This window comes from Arachis ipaensis, chromosome B6 (genome assembly GCF_059453495.1).
Source record: "Arachis ipaensis isolate K30076 ecotype BB chromosome B6, ASM5945349v1, whole genome shotgun sequence".
NCBI lineage: Eukaryota > Viridiplantae > Streptophyta > Magnoliopsida > Fabales > Fabaceae > Arachis > Arachis ipaensis.
This window is the reverse complement of record NC_142441.1, coordinates 59503401-59529095: the sequence shown is the minus strand read 5'-3', so window position 1 is coordinate 59529095 and position 25695 is coordinate 59503401. Positions and strand designations below refer to the sequence as shown.

The 25695-nt window shown below is 34.9% G+C and overlaps 1 protein-coding gene across 9 annotated transcripts; it reads left to right on the top strand.

The window, feature by feature from the left end:
• Positions 1 to 117: 117 nt before the first annotated feature.
• On the top strand, positions 118 to 25586 carry LOC107648729 (ARM repeat superfamily protein). 9 transcript variants are annotated; one of them, XR_001622040.3, is made up of 51 exons: positions 118 to 295; positions 410 to 500; positions 577 to 631; positions 774 to 905; positions 3446 to 3517; positions 4108 to 4198; positions 4322 to 4417; positions 4697 to 4775; positions 4873 to 4936; positions 5435 to 5538; positions 5691 to 5796; positions 7994 to 8083; positions 8194 to 8271; positions 8638 to 8705; positions 9088 to 9187; positions 9292 to 9426; positions 9586 to 9675; positions 9806 to 9871; positions 9984 to 10079; positions 10220 to 10294; positions 10824 to 10883; positions 11150 to 11239; positions 11597 to 11718; positions 12623 to 12752; positions 12846 to 12925; positions 13302 to 13437; positions 13796 to 13877; positions 14638 to 14780; positions 14889 to 14969; positions 15048 to 15148; positions 15507 to 15745; positions 15833 to 15942; positions 16316 to 16447; positions 16560 to 16634; positions 16717 to 16850; positions 16957 to 17029; positions 17210 to 17341; positions 17817 to 17992; positions 18072 to 18194; positions 19262 to 19322; positions 19409 to 19504; positions 20120 to 20220; positions 20940 to 21034; positions 21466 to 21579; positions 21655 to 21729; positions 23267 to 23365; positions 24215 to 24286; positions 24384 to 24469; positions 24558 to 24651; positions 24738 to 24845; positions 24933 to 25586. XR_001622040.3 is itself a non-coding variant. In XM_021104492.2 (51 exons), exons 1-51 carry the CDS (start codon positions 265 to 267, stop codon positions 25131 to 25133), a joined length of 5148 nt encoding a protein of 1715 aa, XP_020960151.1. In that variant the 5' UTR covers positions 118 to 264; the 3' UTR covers positions 25134 to 25586. The 9 variants fall into 9 exon arrangements, 6 of the variants coding, with proteins under 6 accessions (XP_020960151.1, XP_016208039.1, XP_020960152.1 ...); XR_002348769.2 differs by having other exon boundaries at positions 20940 to 21045; positions 21655 to 21751; XM_021104492.2 differs by having other exon boundaries at positions 20940 to 21045; positions 24561 to 24651.
• Positions 25587 to 25695: the final 109 nt, after the last annotated feature.

Below are 25695 nucleotides of genomic sequence, written 5' to 3'. Positions count from 1 at the left end.
CTTTTTTTTTTGTTTTATTAAGTGAAAAATAATTTATTACTGTATTTCTATAAAGAATGTTAAAAGTTTGGCGTACAAATCATATTTAAGTGTTGTTAAAAAAAAGGAGCCTTTTCCCTGGCAATTGTACACAAAACCAGCGCAGCAAGGTGGTGAAAGTCCCAACCGAAAGGGGGCTCGGAGTTGCTTCCTCCTTTTATATAAATTCACATTGGTCACTTTCTTTTCCTATCAATTCTTCTTCTGATAATAATAATAATTCCAATGGCCTCTTCAGCCTCTATTCCCGCTCCTGGTAACAATAAGCTCCTGCTGCGATCTTTTCATTCATTTTCGCTCTCGATCTCTCACACTCTCACTCTCTATCTTCTTTTCGCGATTGTTCCTTTCTTTCTTATCGTTGTTACAGAGGCCGTTCAGGTTCTGGTCTCCTTGCTCGCCGATGATTCCTCCGCCGTCAGAACCGCCTCCATGTCCTCTCTCAAGGACATTGCTGCACTGTAATTCTCTCTCACTGTTCTTCCTTGAATATCCGGTTGAATTTCGGAACTCATGGATGCTTGAACTGTTCTGTAGGAATCCTCTTCTTGTACTCGAGTCTTGCGCCACTGTTTCGCGCGGAGGACGGAGGGTACTCGCCGTTGCTGAGCTCGAATTTACTTATTGAGTTATTAATTTATTCTTTGACAGTGGTGTTTTTGTAACTCTTCCTCTTTATTGTATTCTTTCTTTTTTGCTTGCTTAATTTCTTATTTATATATATATTTTTTCAGCGATTTGGTAACATGGCGGGAGTTTTTAAGGTGATGGCGTTTGGTGTTCATGCTCTTGACAAGGACGACATTGATCCTGCCTTCATGGCTAAGCTTGCTAAGATTGCTACCGCAGAGTTGATTTCTTCTAAGGTGATTTTGTTTTATTTTTTTGTTTGTGTTTTACTTTGGACCTGCAGTAATAGTTGTGTAGCTTGATTTCACTTTGCATCGAATGGTAGTTAATGCTTTCATAGGATGTTCAGCTGCTGCTTAGTTCATCGGAATTAAATGACTTCGGTAAGGTCGGTCCGCATCTACTTAGTAGTTAGTACTAGCTACTAGAAATGAAGTGAGCACATGGATTTGCCTCATGGTCATTTGGAATAAATCTATCAGTTGGTGGATTGCTCTTAATCGTGTCAAGACTCTTAATTGCGGGGAGATACTCCCCCTCCCCCACTCCTTTCTTGAGCTTTCACTAAAACATAAGTACACAACTTCAACAACATTTTACTTTTTAGTAGAGAAGTGTAAGGAGTAAACATGAGCCTATAGCCCAATTAATTAATTCTCACTAGGAGTAGAATTTATTATAAATAGAATAGTAGTAATAGAGTCATGTAACCATGAATTGAGTAATTTGTATCTTTTCTTCTTTGGAATTCCATCAATAGAATTATCTTCTCTCTATTCTCTCCCTCTTCATTCTTCCTAATTTCCCTCTAATTGATTAATTCTTTCCTTATTCAAATTCTTCCCCTTACAAGAAGTTCGATTTATATGATGATAAGACCTATAGAAGTCTCGGTACCATACAGACATAGCAATGTTGGAACACGATAATCTTGTTTGATTTATTGTTTTGCAACTGACTTATATAAGTGGGCAAGATACTGTGTTGTTTGTAAGAGCAATGCTTAACAACATATTACATGATGAAATACAAAAAAAGAAACTAGTCACCATGCTACTATGAATAAGGTAACTAAGAGACTAGGGAAATCAAAAAAGCAAAGCTCATCCATCATGCTGCATTTCGCTAGAAGAGAGCCATAAAGACATCAAGCGGGAAACTTTATCCCATGAATATGGTAGTGGCCAGAATTAAATCCATATATGTATTTACATGTGATTACCATGTAAAATTGATGTATTTTCTTATTTTGAGTCAAATTAATTGCCAAACCAGAGGGTTTGAGAGTTTGGAAGGTATAATAATTTTACCTTGATGCTTTAGTTTATCAAATTTCTTTAATTGCTGTATTAGAAAAGGTAAAGAAGATAAAGGTTTTTCACAATCATTTGTTGATGAAAATTTGAATTTTGGAAGATTATTTCCTGATAAGTAACCATCTAACTCAGGCAATAGTGATTTTAGGTCTCAATTTGGTTGTTCCGTATATATGAGAAAACTGCTTACAGGTATTTCTTTCATTTCCTATTTAAGAAAATAGTGCTGGGGAATCAAGGGGGTAGTAAGTGTGCAAAGGAAGAAATACAAAGACTTGCTTTAAAATGACAGAAGGATTTTTGGGGTCAAACTGAGGTTAAAAGTTACAGGTTTAGGGAAATTTGTGTTACATGCAGGGAATGTTATTGATGGTTTAGGGCTGGTCATGGGTAGATTATTATAATATACATAGGTGGTTAAATAACCCAGAGTTTAGTCACCATGAAATTCACAGAATATGTTACTGAATTTAACATTGGAACTTGCATGGATGGACAAAGGAGTTGTTCTTGGTCTCTGATTACTCATACATACCTTTGAATATGTTTGCATCATTGGTAATGACATTGGACATTAAATATTGTATGTATCAAAGGAATGGGTGTATGCCTAGGCTTGTTAGGATCTAGCTTGACAGCTTTTTGTTGTGAGTGAAACTAATTAAATTGCTCAAGAAGAAGGATGGGGAAAATTTTAAGATACTTCCATTTATGAGTTTGTATTAACGTTTGAGAAAGTGAGATAAGACAGAGGAAATCAGAGAGTGTAACGTGAACATTGTTCATTCTGAATTTTTTGTTTCAGCAAAGCCCTGAATCTGTGCTTATATACCTAGAGGAGAAGCTTGTTCAGCAAGCTAGTGTAAAGGGTCGAAGAGTCCTTACATGCATAAGTTAGTTAGGGGAATATAAAATGTATCCTAGCTGGCACCTGCTCTAACTGCTTGACAGATCAGCTTAACTGTTTATAACTGTTTCTAACTCTTCTAGACTCTTACTCAGCTAACTCTCTAATTGACTAATGCATCAAAGCATATAAGGTATCTAGATCATGAGCATTTGGTTTATGATTGTGTATGGACTAATATGGTGAATTGTGTGGCCCAAATGCATTTTAGCTGTTTCTTATAGTGTGACTCATGACTACGTTGCTTGTTATGATAAATTTAATTTTGAAGACATGAAATTTGGATGTTGAATAAGTAAATGTCGAAGTTGAATTTCCTTCCGAATAGCTGTAAATCCTTATGAGCATTTCCCACCAATTACTGTAATGTCTGTTACATTTAGTAAAATCAGCATACAGGCTGATGGAGGGTAGGTCCACTATAATTGATGAATTTCTGTCTTCCGGGTCATTATTGGTACTTTTTCTGTTCATCTTGAGATATAGTTGATAAGATGTTGTTTCTTACTTTATTGCTTATGCTTTATTGATTCACAGTGATTGCCTTCTGCAGGAATTCAATTCAGATTGGCAACGAGCAGCAACAAGCTTACTTGTTGCAATAGGCTCACATTTACCTGATCTTGTGAGTTATATTTTTCTTTCGAACTTTGACAGTAATTTTATATTATAAAATTGTTAAGTTCAATAAAGAAAGGAAAAGTGAAGTTACATGGTTAAAATGGAGTCCTACTGCCTCTTTGATTGCCTACCAACAAGATAAATTAAGCAGAAAACCTTTTCTTTTTGTTCTATAATTTTTTTATGTTTTGATTTTATTTTTTTAGATTGCCATTGCATAATTTATCAAGTGTTGATTCTTGAAATATTCCAAACTTGGAATATAGCGATATTTTTCTATCTTGCCAAAGTATTATCTCCAAAAAAAATCCTTGGGGTAATGGTTGTGATTTCTTGAGGTCACAGGTTCAACCTATGGAATTAGCCACCGATGCATTTATTATTTTAGGCTACTTACATTATACAGCTTGTGCACCAGGCTGCCAAAGTATTATCACCATTTCTTTTCAACTTCATTTAGCATGCTGCCCTGCATCATGATGATTATTATTATTATTATTATTATTATTATTATTTGCACTGTAGCTAGTTTTCCTGGATGCTGAGCTCAGTTCACAGCCTTCTACCTTAATCTCTTTTAATTTGGTGTTACAGATGATGGAAGAAATCTTTCTTCATTTATCTGGCACAAATTCAGCATTACCAGCTATGGTTCAAATACTTGCAGAATTTGCTTCAACTGATCGTTAGTAATCAAATTTTACTATGTGCTTCAGCTTTTGTTATGAAATTTTCATTAGCTTCTTTCCAGGGGAAGGATCTTGTGGGAAAAAACTGATGTATTTTCTTTCTTTTAAATCTTACACAGCCTTGCAGTTCATTCCACGTTGGAAAGGTGTACTTTCACGAATTTTGCCAATTCTTGGAAATGTGCGCGATACGCAGAGGCCAATTTTCGCAAATGGTGTGGTGATTTTTCGGTTCCTTTGTTTATGATTTCATTATATGTGGTTTCAACGTTGATATCTTTTGATGATTTATCTAAAATTGTTCAATGTTGCACACATAGCACTTGTCTTAATTTTGTGGCCAATTCAATTGCATTTGCAATTACTGCATAGCACTTGTCTTAATTTTGTGGCCAATTCAATTGCATTTGCAATTACTGACTGATGTAAAATTGGTTATCTGTATATAATATATTATATTCTCTAATCTAACCAATAATTTGTATTCTTTACAGCATTTAAGTGTTGGTGTCAAGCTGCTTGGCAACATAGTATAGATTCTCCTTCACATTTTCCCTTGGGTGGTGATGTCATGTGAGATCAATACATAATCTTCCAGTTTGTTTTTAGTCTCTACGTATGCTTATCTTATTTCTTGTCTAAAGGTGAGGGATGTGTCCATGTAGTGCAGGTCATATCTAAATTCCGCTTTTGAACTTCTATTGAGAGTTTGGGCAGCTTCACGGGACTTAAAGGTTTGCTCCTAATCTTTTGTTCTTTTGTTTGTGTCTTTTGCAATGCATGTACAGATTTCTGTATTGATCATGGAAAAGTTTTTATTTGGTTTGCTTGTGATATCTAACTCCGTGTTTATACTAAGTAAATGTTTAATCTGGTCTTTTGATTTAGAAAATTATCCTTAGTAGAAGAAAATTATATATACTTTTTCAATATATTTTCTTGCTTGGATGACAGTGGCATGTTGTATGCCTTTCCCCCTAAAATTGATTGGATCCATTATGGATGTTCCTATTGCATTGCATAATATCCAAAAACAAATTTTGAAAATAATGTGATTTTAACTGTTGATATGTAGTATTGCCTCAGACCACTGTAAATTTTGCATTTCGGAACACATATTATGTTCTGCAGATGAGTTGACCGTACATAAGTAATTTAATGCATCATTTACATGGTCTGATTGTAATGTATCGTTTTCTTATGTGTTTGCTTATTTCAATATTTAAATTTAGGTTCGTGTGGCGTCTGTGGAAGCACTGGGCCAGATGGTTGGTCTCATAACACGGACACAATTAAAGGCAGCTTTACCAAGGCTTGTTCCTACGATATTGGACTTGTAAGATTGATCTGCATAGTACTTTTCAGCCAACGGCCTTATTATTACTGTTCTCTATGGAAAAAACGTTAAGCATTCTATAATATATAAAGAAGGCTCATAATGTCAACATATGTATAGTATAGATTCATGTTCATCTTTTCTGCTATCAGGTACAAAAAGGATCAAGAAATCGCTTTTCTAGCAACGTGTAGTCTCCACAATCTCTTGAATGCCTCTTTGCTGTCAGAAACTGGCCCTCCTATGCTTGATTTTGAGGTAATGATAACATAATGCCATTGTCTATGTCTACAATGCCTACTAATTTTTGTATAGCAATCTGTAATTAGTAGTCACAACTTACCATTTGAACCTGATTTCTTTTTGTATCATTTCATTGTTGGGACTGTAAAGTGCTGAGGTTAATCACGTAGCTCTTACAGATTCTTAAAGGAGTGCAACTTCTTAGTGCTTCTTGTTCTACTAAGAAGTAGGCAAGTGTTGAAGCACAATTTTTTGTCTACATCCCATTAGGGAGAGTGGACAGTTTATAGGCATAGAATATACTACGTCTGTTTGTTTACAGTTGCTTGTCATTCTATAGTTGCCCCTGGATGCCACACTGAAGTCAATGTGTCACATTGGTTTTTACTGGTGTAGCTGTCACTAATTATAGCTGTTGTAGTCAGTAGAATCAATGGTGCAGTATCCCCTTCCCATTCATAGGTTCTGTTCTGGCCAAATTTCAGTAGCCCGAGATCTTCCAGCCATATTCCGTTATCCACTATTGTTCTAGCCAGGTCCTGCTGTGGTTGTTCTGATTTGTTTGGGCATTGCAACCTCTTTTTCTTTGATAAAACTTTTAATTTAAGAGTATGTTTGGTTGGGATTGAATTGGATGGAGTTTTATTTATATATTTGTACTGTAATTGGGGTGGAAATTTTCATCAATGAGATATATGTTTAAACACACACACACACACACACACACACAGAGCATGCACCAGTTGTGGTTTCTTTTAAGTTGCTGCTCTATTCTCCACAAGTGAAATGTGAGAACTAGGTCCTATGAGAAAGATACTTTTTGTGTTGTGCCTTAAACTCTGATGTCCCCATCTTGTTTCTTCCCCCCAAACTAGACTAAGACCTATGCGATATGCGGGGGCTAAATTAATTATGCTATATAGTATAAATTATAATGTGCTATATTGTTTTTTAATAGGTAAAGTGTTATGTTGTCTAGAGATTGATTAGATAGTATGTAAATTAACTTGAACTTGAAGGCTGGTTTGTAAAAAATATTGTACAGAGCATTGATTTAGCAATTTGTATATAATCCAATATAATTATACAACAAAATTTAAATGAGAGGAAATATATTTTATCTTTTAGGGATGTAAATTTATTAATTTTTAAGAAGACATTTTTCTTTTTATATTGTATTTGTACAAAGCTACATCTTTGTTTCTTGTTTCCATCTTTACCTTTTGTTTTGTTTACAGACTTAGTCTTATGTTGTTTTTTTCTCCTTTTTTTATTTTGGCTTCCTGTTGGAGTAGTTTCTTTTCCTTCCTTTGATATGTTCCAATATGGTCTTGTTTGTGTTTTGTAGTGTCTTTTTTGCTCTACATTAAATGCAAGTTCTTCATCTGAAAATGTCTCTTGGATTTGTTTATACTTCTTTCTCCTTCAAGTTTTGATTGGTGTGTTATCTTTGTCTGATGATATTAGTATCGGTGAAGTTGGTTCTTATACTTTTCTAAAGAAAATGTTAGTAATATAGGAACTTTATTTTAAATCAACAATATAAATAATGTTTTGAGGAAGAGGTAGTATGCATTCTTAACATTTGTAACTGAAAATTGTTAGTATTATCAAAGTTTTAATGTAGATGTTAATTGCAGTTAACCGTTACTTTTTAATTCAATTGAGTAATGATTCATATTCTTTGTATTGTTAATATGTAGAAATCCAATTCTCTTTTTATTGCATTGATTCTTAGTTAATTGTTGCCACCTATGCAAAATTGCTGACATAGCACAACTACAAAAGCAATATGGCAGAAGCTTATTTTGTAATAAGTTGGTATCGACTTTTATATAATATAAATAGATAGATAAATAGATTTGCATGCTTGTAGATTGCAATAGATTTGTTCTGTATATATGTGTGTGTTGTGTGCACCGGTGCACGCATGTGCAGAAACATATCCTGTGTTTTTTTTTTTTTTTGTGTTTAGTTGATTCTGCATCGTTTTACTGTATTGTTATAGGTTATATGTTCCTCTTCTGTTAGTTGGATTAGTTATATTTACTGCAACTTTTGGCATTTGTAAATGTTTCTAATTTAAATTGTATGCTTTTCTTTCTGTCGGTGGGTTTGTTATCTGTATTTATTGTTTCTAATTACTTCAGAGATTTAAAACAAAACACCCTTTTCATAAATAAAGTTAAAAATAAACACTCGTTATTTGCAGGATTTGACGCTTACTCTGTCAACACTTCTACCTGTAGTTTCTATAAATAATGACAGCAAAGATCAATCAGATTTCTCAATTGGACTTAAGGTAACACTATCTGTTCTTACTGTAAGATTCCAACCTTATTGAATATTTATGACACTGATTGTTGATGAAAAAGGTTAAATGTTCTTTTTTAATTCAATAATGTTTGGCAGATGTATAATGAGGTGCAACGTTGCTTTCTCACAGTTGGCTTGGTGTATCCAGATGATTTGTTTCTGTTTCTTGTAACTGTAAGTTGTTGAAAATCTAGTTGAAGTGAATTTTCTATTCTGTTGACTTGATAAAAAAGGAAAAGAATAGTAAGCTGAAGGGAGATTAAGTTATACCATGTAAAGCTAAATAACTTGCTAGAAGAAGTTAGACCCAGACTAAATATTAGATGAAGGAAGGCGATCAGTTGAACTAGTTTCTGGTTTGATTTATAGTTGAATCATGTCCTATTTCTTTTACGTATTTTTGTTAGCCTGTGTGTTATGTTGAGGAAGGTGCCTTATTTGCACTGATGTTTCTTCCTTTTCCAAGGAGAAAATTATTTTGTTTCTCCTAATATGATATAAAAGTGTTGCCTTTTTGGCCTACTTTTCTTTTTCTTTCAGAAATGCAGGGTGAAGGAAGAACCATTGACCTTTGGTGGACTTTGTGTTTTGAAGCATCTTTTACCAAGGTTCTTGCTTTTCTGTTGCTGGTGATAATTGTCATGAATCATATTTTCAGAAAGCTTAATTTGTTCGGTAGATACATGAATAGCTTTATACCTTCAAATCGCATCAGGCAATAACATTTTTTTGGGGCTGCAGCCCTGACAATGCTTGGGCCCACTGTATCTTCTACTGAAATTCAGCTTTTATTTGGAAGATTGAGTCGTAAACAAGGATTGAACTCTTGGCCGCATTTGGTTATAGGAACTCTAATACCACCAGGCCATGAACTACCTTACCAAAAAGCTTAGACTATATTTGGGTTGAGGGATATGACTAATTTGGTACCTTTAACAGTTACTGTGTGTAATTATCTTGTGTAAACTGACCTACAATTCTTATCTGAAGGTTATTTGAAGCTTGGCATAGTAAAATACCTCTACTTGTTGAAGCTGTAAAGTCCTTGCTAGAGGAGCCGAGTTTAGGTGTTCGGAAAGCACTTTCTGAGGTAATCCATTATGAACCATGTTCATGTAATTTACTTCTGAACTAACACAGTTTCTTACCCTTCACTTTCTTTTGGTTTTTTCTGCCTTCCTTCTTTTCTTGTAGTTAATTGTGGTTATGGCTTCACATTGTTACTTGGTTGGTTCATCTGGAGAGTTGTTCATTGAGTATCTTGTACGGCACTGTGCTTTAACTGACAATAATCGCAGTGATCTTGACATCCTGAGTAAGAGAGTGGAGGTAAAATTTCTCCCCAATCCTTGCTTCTCAATAAACAAGTGCCACTTGTGTACATATAGCCAACTTTACCTAGTCGGCCAAGGCTTAGTTGTTCTTAATTTTTAGTTTGTGTCATGTTTTTATCTTCTGTCATACCCATAAATTTTGGATTTTTGACAGATGAAAATTAGGGTTGTCACTCCAGGGGAGTTAAGGACAGTATGTGAAAAAGGCCTCCTTCTAGTAACTATCACAATTCCTGAAATGGAGGTTTTTCATTCATTCCTTATCTATCCATTTTGTGCTAGTGATTTCACTTATTTCCTGGGCCTACTGTTTCTGTCAGTTATTTTACGTTGTTGCCTTAGAAAACCTTCTGAATCCATATTGGCTTTCACAGCACGTTCTTTGGCCTTTTTTGTTGCGAATGATTATTCCACGGAGCTACACTGGCGCTGTTGCCACGGTAAAAATTCTTTTACGACTTTTTGTAGGGATATGTGCATATGGGGTGAAAATGAAGGTTAACTGTCGCACGCTTTTCTCAGAATCAGAAGCCATTATCATTATTATTACAGGTTTGCAGGTGTATCTCAGAATTGTGGCGGCACAGATCTTATGGCAATGATATGTTGAGTGAGTGTAAAACACATCCTGATATACCAACTGCTGAGGTAGGATCTCTGGTTGATCTTATTCAAACCCCCTCCCCCCCAAACACAACACACACACCTCCTTCTATATTTATAATTTCATGTAATCTTGGTGAAAATTGTTCACTATATTCAGATCATATTGGTTGACATGTGTATAGGAACTTCTTGCTCGTTTGGTGGTGCTTTTGCATGATCCTCTAGCAAGGGAGCAGTTGCCTACCCAGATTTTAACGGTTAGTATATCAAGTCCATGTGCATCACGCATTTTTCCGTGTGGATTATTCTTTGATGCAAACTAAAACGCAAACTTTTAGCGTGTCATGTGACTAGAGAAATTCTGGTGGTATTGGGAAGGTGATTGTTTTACAATGTTCTAAGCTGTGAACATCAACATTTATCAATCCTGTTTGAGTTTTCAGATGAAACTAAATATATTTACTTGTTTGTTCAGTTTCCTTCCTGGTTTCCAGTACTTTTTTTCTTTCCTTTTTTCCTTTGTTTTTTCAGAACAAATACTAAAACCAAGTGAGAAAGTTGAGGTTTTTTGTAGGATAAGAGGTAACATGTACTTAAAAAGGTTAAAAGATCTGACTAGGTAGGTTCAACTTTAAGATGTATATAAACTATCCTTTTCATAATACTTCCGATATGATCTGATATATTTACTCATCTTACACTCAATATTGTACAATATATTTACTCTTCTTATCACTTGATCTAAAATTCTTGCATTTCCTTGTATGACATACTTTTTGTTTGTAGGTTCTGTGTCTTCTAGCACCCCTGTTTCCGAAAAATGTCAATTTGTTTTGGCAAGATGAGGTAATATTTTATGCGAAACTTGTTGATAGATTGGAACTTAGCTCTTCTTTTGTTTGTTTGTTTTCTTTTAAAAGCCTTAACACGGCAAAGAACAATTTAACATCCCCAGAACAACAACTTTATAAATCAGCAAAAATCCTAAGAAACCATTTTTCATTCTGTATCTTTTTGTAACATAATTTGTCATGGTACTTGTTAAAACTTGCAATTCTTAGATAGCCATTATAGATTAAAGTGCAATTAATTGTGTTTTTGGTAAGCTCTAGATTCCGAAGATGAAGGCCTATGTTAGTGATACAGAAGACTTGAAACAGGATCCATCTTGTCAAGACACTTGGGATGACATGATAATAAATGTGAGTGTCAATCTACTCAGACCCGTTATTATTATGTTACAGTTTTACAATTTGAAAGAAGTGTAAGCAATGTAGTGAAACTTTTGGTTCATTGTATGAGTCTTATAATTTGGGGGACTTGGATCCTTTCATTTGTTCCATATCTCCTCAATTAGTTAAAAGCAAGCAACAAAATAATTTTGTTCTTGAAATGGTCAAACAAGCTTCTGAAATTAACCTGGTTGTAAAAAATTCGCACTGGCTGATAAGTATATTTGATAAGGTTATGTTATGTAAAGCTAATTCAGCTCAATATGATGTCCTAGACTTTCCTTTCGTTATGAAATTTTAATATCATTTATTTAATTTGGATGGCAGTTTCTTGCAGAATCATTGGATTTCATTCAAGATGCAGATTGGGTTATGTCTCTTGGAAATGTGTTCGCTAAGCATTATGAGCTCTACACTTCTGATGATGAACATGCTGCTCTTCTTCACCGGTATAAATGCCCCAGAAACATGCCATGCAAAATATTGCTTTTTATTTGTATTAAAAATTGGTTTCTCCTTATAACAAAGCAAAACAGAAATGGAATCATGTGGTAGTAGATTTTCAACAAAACCTCATGTTATATAACTTAAGGTTCAAATTTTCTATAGTAATAGAATATTATATCCCATTAGTCTTGTTTAGGCAGTTTTTAACCCTTTACTCAAGTCTCAAGGGCATTTCCCGTTCAAGAAAAGGATATTTGTTAGAATCTATGTCTAGTTTAGTTAAACCAGAGAGAACTCGGAAGGTTGGTAGTTCATGGTTGAACTCAGGCCAGTTCTACTGGTTGAAGTTTTCCAGTTTTGGGGTGAGTATTTCTAGTTTGACCCATACGCTTGTAGGGCTCTGGATGCAATTGTGTCAGTTCAATTGTCGTGTACTGGTTTTGGAACACTGAAATCTGTTGCTTTTGATTTATTTACAACTGAAAAGAAGAAATCTGTTGCTTTTGATTTATTTACAACTGAAAAGTAATCTAGTGGATCCTAATTGGTGAGACAAGGTTTTGTTGTTGTTGAAAGCCAATCTAAAGTTGGCATTCAGTCCTTACTGTTTACTTCATTTTCCCTCTTTGTATTCCACTTCCCTCTTTTTGTATAGGAACCTCTGCTGTGTGTCTGTTAGTCATCATGATAAGATTTGGGTTTATGTCAATTGCCAACAATAAGCTGAATTTGCATCAGAAATGGTTGATTCTCTTGCTTATTCTGATGCCACCATTATTTTAGTGTGCATTTATTGGCACTATGGATTTTCCAATCTGGTTCCCTCTATATCTGTGCTGTGAAAAATCTTAGTTGGCATTATCCAGCACTTAAGGGGGTGAAAAATGACATTGATCTTGACCACAGGTGCTTGGGGATTCTGCTTCAAAAGGTTAATGACAGAGCTTATGTCAGTGATAAAATAGATTTGATGTATAAGAAAGCAAACATCGCAATTCCTACAAATAGGCTAGGGTTGGCCAAAGCAATGGGTCTGGTAATTCATTTTTTTTTTTTTCCATTCTTTTGGATTTGTTTCTTTTCCCATTTCCTGTTGTTTCTAAGCTGATTTTCTTTTCTATGTTTTAAGGTTGCTGCTTCTCACTTGGATACAGTGTTGGAGAAGCTAAAGGATATTCTAGACAATGTTGGACAAAGCATATTTCAGAGGTTTATGTCAGACTTATAGGATTGAGTGTATACACTTTCTTTATAGGCTTGCACTAACCTGTTCTTCTGCAGACGAATATAATTTCTTGACCTTCTACAATTCTACCGTGTGTCATGCAAAATGTTCATTGATGGTGTTATAAAATTTTTGTTTCTTACTGGATACAAATATAATCCACTTTTACAACTCTTTTATGTTGTCCCTTCCCAAATCTGTAAGTAATCACTCAGTAGTCTGCATCTGAAAAAATAACAACAGTGCATTATTAACATTTGACATGCTTTTAGAATATTTCTTCTTTTCTCTTCCTTTTAAAATGATTAATTAATTTGAGAATTTGTCTGACCTGACCTGTTTGAAGCTTTCATATTGCAGGATTATGGCATTGTTCTCAGATAGTTTCAGAACAGAAGATTCGGATGATATACATGCTGCTTTGGCTCTAATGTATGGATATGCTGCGAAGTATGCACCATCAACTGTCATTGAAGCTAGAATAAATGCCCTTGTTGTAGGTCATCTTTTCTCTCTGCTTCAGATTTGGTATTCGTTTGAGTAGATCCTTTGTTTCCTTTATTTTTGACCATTCAAAGTGGAAAGAATGTCTTAAGAACCATTCTGGATTTTGTTTTTTGAAGTCAGTTTTAATAATAATGCAGTAAAATAGATTTTAAGACACAAAAAACAAAGAAACATATCTCTTTTGAAATTAAGATGGGAAAAACTAGGGTTTTCTCATGTCCCCCTGAGAAAGTATGTTAATAAAAAATAAAATTACTTAACAGAGTGAAATGCTATGCTTTAGTGTGTTTGTGCTATTATTACAATCAGATAAAGTTGATTTGATTGTACTGTACATTTGTGGACAGGGCACCAACATGCTTTCAAGGCTTCTTAACGTCCATCATCCCAGAGCAAAGCAAGCTGTAATAACTGCAATTGATTTACTAGGTCTGTAATGATCTCATCTGAACTTGAGTATTATTGGATATCATTATCCTTCTTGTCGCTGTAAGCCTGTAACTGTGTCCTTACTACTCTTTTCCTTTTTCTTTTTTATTTATTGTTTTTCAATTATTATTTTTACCTAAAATTGTTGCTTATGGGTTTTCAAAAATCTTCAGAAAGTAAAATTTGGGAAAGTTGCATTTATTTTCCCCTACAGAGGTCTGTAACTCTTCAGAACTTAATTGTTATCAGATCTCATTATCCTTCTTGTTGCTGCAGCTGTGTTATTAGAACTCCTTTTTTTATTTTTTACTTTTTATTTCTTATCTTATCTAACATTGTTGGTTATAATGGCTTTCCAAAAGGATCTTATTTAATGCCCAGTTTTCATGTATAAAGAAACTGGGACGCTTTGTTTCATTTCTTAGCTATTTTTGCTGCCTATTTCATTTTTGTTTTTAATAATTTTTTGGCTGACAAGTATTGCCATCAGAGTGTCATTTCAAGATGTATCTGTGTAATATTTGAGTTGCTTTCAAATTATCTAGTCCTTTCACGGTTTTAAAATTAAAGAAAAGCCCTCGGACAATCATTCATCGCAAGGAACATTTCCAGTATGTTAATGCTCTCTCATTGTCTGTTGAATAGAAGCTGATTTCCAGATCTGTACAACGTTTACTTGAAGTTCAACAGTCAATAATCAAATATCAATTTGATATTGCCTGATATGTTTGTGAGCATGATGTGATTTTCGATGATATAGGTAGTGCTGTCATTAATGCTGCTGAAACTGGTGCACCATTTCCACTGAAAAGGAGGGATGTATTGCTTGATTATATCTTAACTTTAATGGGACGGGATGATAACGATGGCTTTGCTGATTACAATGAACTTCTGCGTACTCAGGTCTATAAAATGATGTTCAGTGATTTCTCCTAAGGTGAAGTCACTTGTGAATTTAACCTGGGAATGTTTTCTTTTTTTAATTTATGTTTTCTATTATATTTTATTTAGGCCATCGCAATAAGTGCCTGCACTACGTTGGTGTCTGTAGAGCCAAAACTTACAGTTGAAACTAGAAACCATGTATTGAAGGTATGGACTTTCATTTGATTTTGTGAACGTACTGTTGGCAATTTTGCTGCCATCTGAGTTTGATGATGAATTTGGCAGGCTACGTTAGGGTTTTTTGCAGTACCAAATGATCCAGTTGATGTTGTCAATCCCCTGATAGAAAACCTGATAACACTCTTATGTGCAATTCTTCTTACTAGGTAATTTAAGTTAAAAACCCTATTTGATATAATTTTCTGGTCTTCTTGTCATTGTTTGATATCCTCTGCTTCATTTTATTTTCATCGTTCCCATAGTTTTCTTTTTCAAAAAAAATAAAAAATAAGAACTTCAGCAGTACTTATTCTTAGATCTGTTTAATTGTACTGTGAGCACTTTTGTCTTGCATTTTAACAAAATGATCTCGGTTGCCTCTCACTCTGTGTCTCTATATGTCATATGACACATGCTCATTCAATGAATCATTGAAAAGTTGATGTTTGCCCATGATATCTCTTTTGTGTAAACTTGTTTTTCGTTTGTGCAAATTAATAATAACAACAAAATCCATATTTTTAGTGGAGAAGATGGAAGAAGTCGAGCAGAGCTGCTACTTCTTATGTTGAGGCAAATTGATCAATTCGTCTCTTCTCCTATTGAGTACCAAAGGAAAAGAGGTTGTCTTGCAGTCCATGAGATGCTTCTCAAGTTTCGGATGATTTGTGTTAGCGGGCATTGTGCACTGGGATGCCAGGGGAGTTGTGCACATAACAAGCAAATTGACCGAATTGTATTTGGGAATTTTTCAAAGCTACCATGTAAATATATTCCTTTAAACCACTTTGAAGTGTTTCATTGATATGCACTCTAGTATATACTTAATTGTATCGCTTCTGAACTGGCAGCTGCATTTGTATTGCCAAGTCGTGAAGCTTTATGTTTGGGAGATAGGGTAATTGTGTATCTTCCACGATGTGCAGACGTGAATTCTGAAGTCAGAAAAATATCTGCAGAAGTAAGCAACTGAGGCTTTTGTCTCTTATGTGAAAAGGCACAGCCTCTCATTAAATTTTTGTGTAGCTTCTGGATTAATATAATATTTATATGAAATATAAAACCTTGCTTTCTAGTGTTTGCCTTCTGTATTAATAAGGTAGCTGAATGTAGCTGAATCAGTTTTCATCTTATATACAAGATGAGAGTAGCTTATTGGAAATACAATGATAAGTTAGTTACTGATCTGTCCTAGCCGGCGGAGGTGGTTACACTGCCCTAGTTTTACTCTACTTGGACTTACAGTCACTACAGCTGCTTCTAAATTGCTCTATTATGCACAGTGCATTGTTATATTGTTCTTGAATAATCTCATTAATTGTTCTGTTGTGCAGATTCTTGATCAACTCTTTAGCATCTCTCTTTCACTTCCGAGACCTGCTGGTTCATTGATATCTTCTGAAGATATAGAATTGTCATATAGTTCTTTGTCCTCTCTTGAGGATGTAATAGCCATATTGAGGAATGTAAGCTCATTAGCTACCTGGTGTATTGCCTCGCTTCTCCTCATTTTTCTTATATAAATGCTGATGGGCAATATTGCTACTAATGATTTTCATGGTTCTCATTAATATACAGGATACTTCTATTGATCCATCAGAAGTTTTCAATAGGATTGTTTCCTCGCTTTGCATTCTGCTGACAAAAGATGAGGCAATTGTTGTATTCTCTTGTCATATGTCTGTCTCTCTGTTTATAAGGTATAACTAAAAATTGTCTTTATGTTCTCTTACAGCTGGTAGCTACACTGCATGGTTGCTCAGTAGCCTTAAATGATAAGATCAAGCAGTCAGCTGAAGGGGCTATTCAAGCCGTTGTTGAGTTTGTTTCGAGAAGAGGGAGGGAGCTTTCTGAGTTTGATATCTCAAGGTTTGAAGCAGACCTTGTATACAAGTTATGTTATGGAACAATCTTAAACTCATTTTCTTGTGAGGTTGATTGTGAGCATAAGTTGTGGACATATATGTATTTACAGGACGACACAATCATTGATCTCTGCCACTGTGCATGCAAGTGATAAACACTTGCGTGTGGAGACCCTGGGAGCTGTATCCTTGAAATTTTTAATTTGATAAATCTCAGTCTTGAAAGGGGTAAATTTTTTTATTACTAGTTTATATTATTTGAATCATAGTTTTTTTTATTTTATTTTTTGTGAAAAAAGGTTTCTTATGGATGTCCTTTTCAAGTTGTTTGCCTCTGGCAGATTTTTCCTTTACTGTAGAAAGATTTCTTCTTTGGCTGAAAACACTAGTCCAAGTACTGTTTTTGATGAAGTTCTGGCTACGGCTGGCAAGGATATAGTCTCGAAGGATATATCTAGGCTACGCGGTGGTTGGCCTATGCAGGATGCTTTCTATGTAAGTCTGCTGATCTGCTTTCATGTGGCGTAAGAACACTTAGTTCAAACAGAAGACCATGCTGTGGGTGACAATATTTTTGATAGAACTCAAAAGCATCAATTTATTCATGTAACGAGAACCATTCTAACCCAGTCAGATTGTAGAACACTCTTGGTTCCTATTGCTTAGGATTTCATGTTCTTGCTTAAATTGTGACTGAGCATTGCTGATTCATTATATCTCTGTTCCTACTTTTCCTTTTGTCTTTCTCAGTATATTATTCTTTCAAATGCCATTGGTTTTGTTTTGCTTTTGTATAGGGGAACCCTTATCCCCAATTTGTATTACCCTTCTCCTCATCTTAATATAATTCTTTTTTTGTCAAAAAATAAAAAAATAAAAAAACAAAGAAAAAAGATTAGAAGAAGAAATGTGATCTTGTTTGAAGGATATGTTTGACATAGTAATTTGTTTGGGGAATTGTTTCTTGCAGGCATTTTCTCAGCACATGGTACTCTCAGTTACATTTCTAGAACATGTAATGTCTGCCCTTAGTCAGACTCCTATCGTTAAAGGTGATGCATATAGAGTTGAGGATAGCCAGGTTGACAATAATATAGAGAATGGCAATCTTCAAGCTGCAATTTTTGCCCTTACTGCTTTCTTCAGGTTTGTATTATCACCTACATCTGTTGGATTGAGTATATATAGATGACCCAACAGCTTCGCAAACCTTTATTTGATTTAGAGGAGGTGGAAAAATTGGGAAGAGGGCTGCTGAGCAAAATTATGCTTCTGTTCTTTCTGAGCTTACGCTGCAACTTGGAAGCTGCCATGGTTTAGCTAACTCTGGCCAGCAGGAGCCATTGCGGTGAGAATCTAGTATTATTATTTGCATGCTGGCGTCGACATTGTGCTGCATGTCAGCTATTCTCTTATATTTAGGATTAGCTAAAAGGTGCCCTAAGGACACTTGTTAAAAAAGACAATAATGTAAACTTTTAAAATTTGTTATGTCTTTAATGCATTGGAAATATACAAAACTTTTCATTTCCATAAGTTTTAATGAGATTTTTCCGTGTTGTGTAACGAGCTTATTTCCTTTATAGTGTAAACGAAATACGTGTAATATTATTTCGTTTATACTGTAAACGAAATAAAACATAGAGTGCATTTTCATAAAAAAGCTTAAAAATGTTTATTTCGGTAAATAAAACATTTATTTAATTTACTTAAAAAAAAATCCATTTAAATGACAGAGATAATAAAATATACAGAAGTAAAGAAAATTATTTTAGTAGATGGTTGAATTATCTCTAGGGGTGACTCTACCAAGGATCCTTAGCATGAATAAGCATAAACTCTTGGATATGTTAAGTGAATCATTATATATTTTAGTATGCCCCCGTATCGAAGAGTGGCTTTGGCTTGAGCTTTTAACAATACACAGCCCACCTAAATCGTGCTGAAAGTCAACTTATTCTATTTAGAGAAAATGAGGTGTTAACTCTAGACCACTACACTCTAGAGATTCTGATATGTTATGAACCATATTAATAGAGTGAGCTGAGCCTTAGTTCTAGAAGACTCTAGAAAGTGTAGGAGGGTCAGAATCTGTTAGACTAGTTAGGAAACTTAACTAAAGAGCAGTTAGAGATATTGTAACTAAAGATTAGAATGACTTCACACCTCTATATATAGTGAACTGAGCACAAACTCAGTAACAATAACAGAATTTAGTTTCTCTCTCTCCCTCCCTCCTCTCTCTCTCTCTCTCTCTCTCTCTCTCTCTCTCTCTCTCTCTCTCTCTCTCTCTCTCTGTGACGACTAGTAAACATAGAATTTGTATTTAAAAGTTATGTTGCCACTCTTATATAACTATGAGTGCTATTCCACTTGTGAATCCTGTGTTTGATTCCCTTTTCTCCTCTTGTGCAGGAATCTTCTAACTGCATTCCAAGCATTTTGTGAATGTGTTGGTGACCTCGAGATGGGCAAGGTATACGTTTTCAAATTGCTCCTTTTTAGGGATTTAAGATATGGTCTTGGAAGTGAAAGAATATGACAAACTATTTCTTTGTTCAGATTTTAGCGAGAGATGGTGAATTATCTGAAAATGAGAGGTGGATTAATCTCATTGGAGATATAGCTGGCTGCATATCTATAAAACGACCAAAAGAGGTTATGCCATATATCTAATTACATTCCTCTTTATAATAGTCAGATACGTTGCACAGTGAAAAAGAAATTTCTGATGTTTAGTATTAGAATTTTTTTACTTAGCTTTATCAGTTGATAGTTTTGGAAATATAAATCAAAACCATTCTAGATGTTCTCTGACAGCTGAAGCTTTTAGGTGGATTTAGGATTTTGAATTGTATGATAAACTATTCTGTCTTTTGGTAAGTTATTAGGAGTTCAATCCTAACTTCCTTTTTAATTCTGGGTGAACTTATATTGTTCTGTGTTTTCTTATCATCTTCCTTAGAAGGGTACCTGACTTTCACTATAATCATCTTTTCCTATAATAGTCCAAAATTGACTGAAGTTTCAAGTAATGAGTAGGAAGACATCCTTGGAACATTCTTACCACCAGAAGTGATTATGGTGTTTTATTTTTTGAATTTAGTCCCACCTTCTGTTTTGTGCCTGCAATGTTATTAACCTTTTTCTTCGTTCTCCTCCTATTTTTAATAACTTGTGTGGTTGTCTTATCACCTTTTGTTGCCTTTAAAAATTTCCTTCTATAAAATAGTGGAAAATTTTGACAAATTTCTTTTCTGGATGAAAACATAGGTGCAAAATATTTGTCTAGTTTTGACGAAATCATTGGATCGACCACTGAAATACCAAAGAGAAGCTGCCGCAGCTGCATTGTCAGAATTCGTTCGTTATAGGTGCATATATAATGATAGTTTTAATAAGTTTCCTCATGGTGGTGCTGGAATATTTTACTTGTCGATGTTTTCCAGAACATTACATGTGTCTTTTATTTATAAACTTCTTTTTAGACAATGGGTTCATCATCTCAGCATGCAATAGAGCGTGGAGGTACAATAAGATCATAACAAAAACAAATAAGAGTTGTAATTGTAATGCATGAGCTATTTACCCCCAAGGCCAGTCGTGACAAATTTGTCATCAATAAGAAAACTCAAAGATATTTTAGTTACTCAAGAAAAACCACGCAATCCTTCACTTATACTATTGCATGCATAGCAACATAAATATACTGAGAATGATTGAATTTCAGGAAAGGATTATTGTCCCTATATTGGATTGTGATGGCTATTTCTGTGTGTGCATAAACAATTGCTTTTGATCGTTGAAGATATTAAGGAGTGCTATTGATGCCAGACGTGATCTTTTTTTGGTTTCTGTTAACATATCAATATCATTTGTGGTGCTCAGAATAGTCAAAGCTTTTGACAGGGTTGGTTGTTGACATGGTATTGATGTATCATGTGCTTAGGAGTTTTGATCCTTCCCATCCCCTATCTTTCATAACTTAGGACTATTAGTTATTGCAATTTATGGTCTTAAAATTACTGCTACTTATTCACATTTTAAAGTTGTTACGTGGATGTTCTTATTGTTCTCATTATCAATTGTACAGCGGAGGACTTGGTTCTTGTCTGGAGCAAATGGTTGAGGTTTTATGTCGACATGTATCGGACGAGTCCTCAACTGTTAGGCGTTTATGTTTGAGAGGTTTAGTGCAGGTCTCATCTTTCAACATATGATATAGTGTTTACAGTTATAATGTTGTTCACATAGATTGGCTACTTTTAAATTGTTGTTTGTTTGCTAATTATAGTGGGTTTCATATTGATAGATTCTTTTTAGATGTTTGATTGCTTGCTAATTATATGCTCTTTTTCCAAGAGCTGGGTGTCCTATCCAAGGGAATCTGCATATACTGGCCACATTTTCCTGTTTGTCAATTTTGGAAGATTCACATTTATTTGAAGAGTATAATAAATAAAAACTGTATATACTGTTTTAAACAACAAGCCCCGGCTTTATTGTCATTATTGATAAGCTTATTGTAGGGCAATCTTAATAATCTACACATCTGACCCGTAAACGTGTCTTCATTTGGTCGTTGGTCATGTCTAACTCCCCAAGTGTTTATGTTGCAGATTCCATCTATTCATATCCTGAAGTATACATCTCAAGTCTTGGGTGTTATACTAGCTTTGCTTGATGATTCTGATGAATCTGTACAACTGACTGCAGTATCATGCTTACTGATGGTATAGTTCTCGTCCTGTTACTTGTCCATCCTATCTAAATTCTGTTGCTTACTTTTGCTTTTTGGCTTATTGCAGATTCTTGAATCTTCACCTGATGATGCAGTTGAGCCCATTTTGCTTAATCTTTCAGTACGGTTGAGGAATCTTCAAGTGGGTCAATTTACTATCCTCAGTACTACCATCTTCCTCTCCCCTCCTCCCCCCCCACCCCCCTTTTTCCCTCTTTCTCCTCCTAGCTCCCTCTTCTCTTTTTTTTTTTTTTGTGTGTGTGTAGGTTTCTCGTAATTACCATGATGTAAGGAACCTAAACACTAATAGAGTGTATGGAAATGAAGCGTAATAGGGGAAATGGACTTATAAAGAGAATTAGAGAGTAGGGGGTATCAAGTGCAACCAGTTCTGAGAAAAAGGGAGCTCTTCATTTTGGGAACCATCTTAACAGAGTGGGAGCTGCTATAGTGCTCAATTTGGGTTTCTTTCAATTTCTGCATACATATAGTCATATCTTCTTCCTCATAAACTGATATTACACTGATAATGTACATACTGTATCACCCTTGGTGTAGTTTCTAGTAGATTCATTAATCATTTCCCCCCTCTTGTGCATGTTCACTTAAGATTTTCTCTTAGTCTTCATGTCTAGTTGTAGCATTAAGCAGACTGGATTGGTTTATTACTTTGTTTTAAATATCTTTATTGGTTTCGTTTATTTTATATATATTCAGGTTGTATTTGGGTGATGGATTCTCAAATTTAAGGAAATTTAGAACTTGGAATTCAAATGCATCAATTTAATTCCCATCATTTTGAGAAATATGTTCTCAGAAAAACAAGACATTCACTCCATTTAAAAATATACTTTGATTGGATAATGAAAATAACTCCATAACTTTGGACAATGGTCGCCGTGGACAATTGTCAGGGAACGGGTGGTGAGCAGCGGCAGGGAGCATTGACGGACTGCATCAAGTGTCGGCAATGGGCAGGCAGAAGCTAGTGTGAAAGAGTCATGAGAGTCTTAAGGCATGGAAGAGAGGAAGTAATGTTAGAATTCCCTTCATGATGGTGGAGTTTGAAATCCACTATTTTAGGGGTACATAAAATAGCTCATAGAAATCCTTGGGATTCGTAAATTCCTTTGGAATAAGTATCCAATAAAGGATTTCTCTCCAAATCAATTTAAATGATAAATATCCTAAAAATTGCACTCCCTCTAGAATACTCATCCAAACACAACCTCAGAGTGTAGTCTGTTTCCCCAAAATTTAATTATTAGTACAAGATTCCTAAGATAATTTAATCTTTCAGGTTGTAGTATTTAATTTGGTTTTATACTCATCCAAACACAACCTCAGAGTGTAGTCTGTTTCCCCAAAATTTAATTATTAGTACAAGATTCCTAAGATAATTTAATCTTTCAGGTTGTAGTATTTAATTTGGTTTTAGTTTAGAAACCACTGACCACTCTCTCTTGTCGAGTTGTTTAGTTTGTACCTCTCTTATGTCAGGATATGAGGCAATCCTGTTGTTTCTGGATATCTTATCTTCTCCAGTTTTTTTTGTTATCCGTCAATCTAATTCTTCTTTTATAAAAGGGGAAAACTTATAACACTGTTAATTTGTTTAGGAAATAATAGCCACTTCTAGACAGCTTTAACCAACTTGGTTAAGAAATTGTTAAAAACAGGCAAGCATGAACGTCAAGATGCGAGCAAATTCTTTTGCGGCATTTGGAGCTCTTAGCAGCTATGGCATTGGGGCACTAAAGGATGCCTTTGTTGAGCAGGTATATTTCTAACTCTTGTTGTTTTGTGTTTTATTCTTTTCTTTCCCTGACTCTAAATCTAGTTCCACCTGTTCAATAGAGAATTAGTATATCTATAGTTTCAGGAATGGGTATCGTAGCTGTGGAACAGCAAATGGCATTTACCTTTCATAATAAGATCTTGTTCTGTCTGGTTTTTCTGGCTTTGATGTGATTTCCCATTCTGTTATGTTTCTTTATTTCCACGAACTATTTGGTGACAACTAGGATATTGCACTCTCCATGATCTGTAGTTAACTTAGCATAGTGATATAACCAAAAAAAAAAAAAAAAAAGAAAAGTAAAGAAAAAAAAAACGAGAATAAATAAAAAAGGAACTTATAGCATAGGAATAACTGCAGTTTGTTCACTTAAATCATTGGTAAAAAGTTTACCAGGTGGCCATACCACTGTTAAACAACAATCCTTTTCTTTCACACGTTGAAGCCCTAGCAATGCCAGCACTTTTCTCCTTCATCTTGACAAATAAACCATAGTTTAGTTTCTACTTCTATTAGAAGGTTTGCTCAAATCTGACAGTATTTGACTCCTTTTGGATTTTTGGCCTTCAAGACCTTTATGACAGTATTTGACTCATTATGGTTTTGGACATTCTTTGATAAGTACATGCGTCTCTTACAAATATAACGTCACCATGTGTCAAATCTTTTTGGGATAAAATAAGAAGGAAGAAAGTTTCACATATTTTGACTTCATATGCCTCGTCATTTGAAGATTTTGGTTGCGTAATTCCCCCCTGAAATGATGTCATATAATTATCTTTCCAATATGTCAGAGCGCTTATTCATTGCCATTGATGGTCTTTTCAAGGTACATGCTGCTCTCCCTCGTCTGGTTTTGCATCTTCATGATGAAGATGCTGGTGTTCGATTGGCCTGTCGGGTAATCAGCTACTATCTTGGAATTTCTTGAATTGGAGACTTGCAAAGAAGCTTGTAATGGAATTAATTATTTCTTTTTGAAACATGCTGACTTTCAGAATACACTGAAACGAGTTTTCCCTTTGATGGAAATTGAAGGATTGCTTGCCTTGCTCAACACACAGAGCTTTCTTTCTGATCACCGGTAGGTTTTGACAGATCTTAAATTTGCTTTGTTTTTGTTGAAAGAATTTTCTTTTTAGAATTTATCAAACCCATGTTTGTGACTTCAGAAGTGACTATGAGGACTTTCTCCGCGACATTGCAAAACAATTTATTCAGCATCTTCCCTCCAGAGTTGATACTTATATGGCAGCAACAGTGCAGGTTCATAAAAGCTCATATCTCTGTTGGACTTAGGTTATCTTATGCTGCTGCTATACGCCATAACTTACTTATCCTGGATGACGCAGGCTTTTGATGCACCGTGGCCCGCAATTCAAGCAAATGCTATATACTTCTCCAGCAGCATTCTTTCTTTATCAGACAATCATCATATTTTAGCTATCTACCATGCACAGGTCTTTCCTGTATATCTTATACCATTTTCAGGCTCTTAATTATTAACTAAATCTGAAGTTTGACAAAGATGCGCCCATTGTTTTTAGGTATTTGGTATGCTAGTGGGAGACCTGAGTCGATCACCTGATGCAATTGTTAGAGCAACGTGCTCTTCTGCTTTGGGCTTGTTGCTGAAATCCTCCAACACATTATCATGGAGAGCAGTTTCCCCTGATCGGTCAGACTCAACTTCCAGGAACCACGATTTGGAGTCTACACCGAACCAGCAAATACAAACTGAAACTTAAGAATACCGGATTCATGAATTGGCTATGGCCTATGAGCTTGAAGCGATGTGATTGAAAGTCATGTGTCTTGGTCTCGCTATGGGTAGATACCGTTCTCCTTCATAATATGTACAGCCTTTCTGTCAAATTTTCCCGTGGCCTTAGTTGTAAAGTTTGAAGAGCTCTTCTTTTCTTTTTGGTGCGTCTGAAGTAAAAGAAAACAAGCCAAGGCAAGACTAGAAGCCCTAGGGAAGCCAATACCTACGGCAACTGCAAGAAACACTGGTGTTCATTAATGGTGTTCATTGTGCAGCCAGCAGATTCTAATGTACATTAGCTATCCAGTCGTCGTAATTTGTGTATATTGTTCTATATTGATTACATTTTCATGTAATATAACTGATACACTATTTGGAGGCGCTATCTTGTCATTGATTACATCAAGCAGCTTTTCTAAATTTAAGCATTTTCCAATTTTGACGGTGTTCTGTGATTTGTTTATAACTTTTTTACATGTATATTATGTAAAGAAATGTTTCTAATTTCTAAACTTAACCAGTTAATTATGTTTCTAAACTATTTT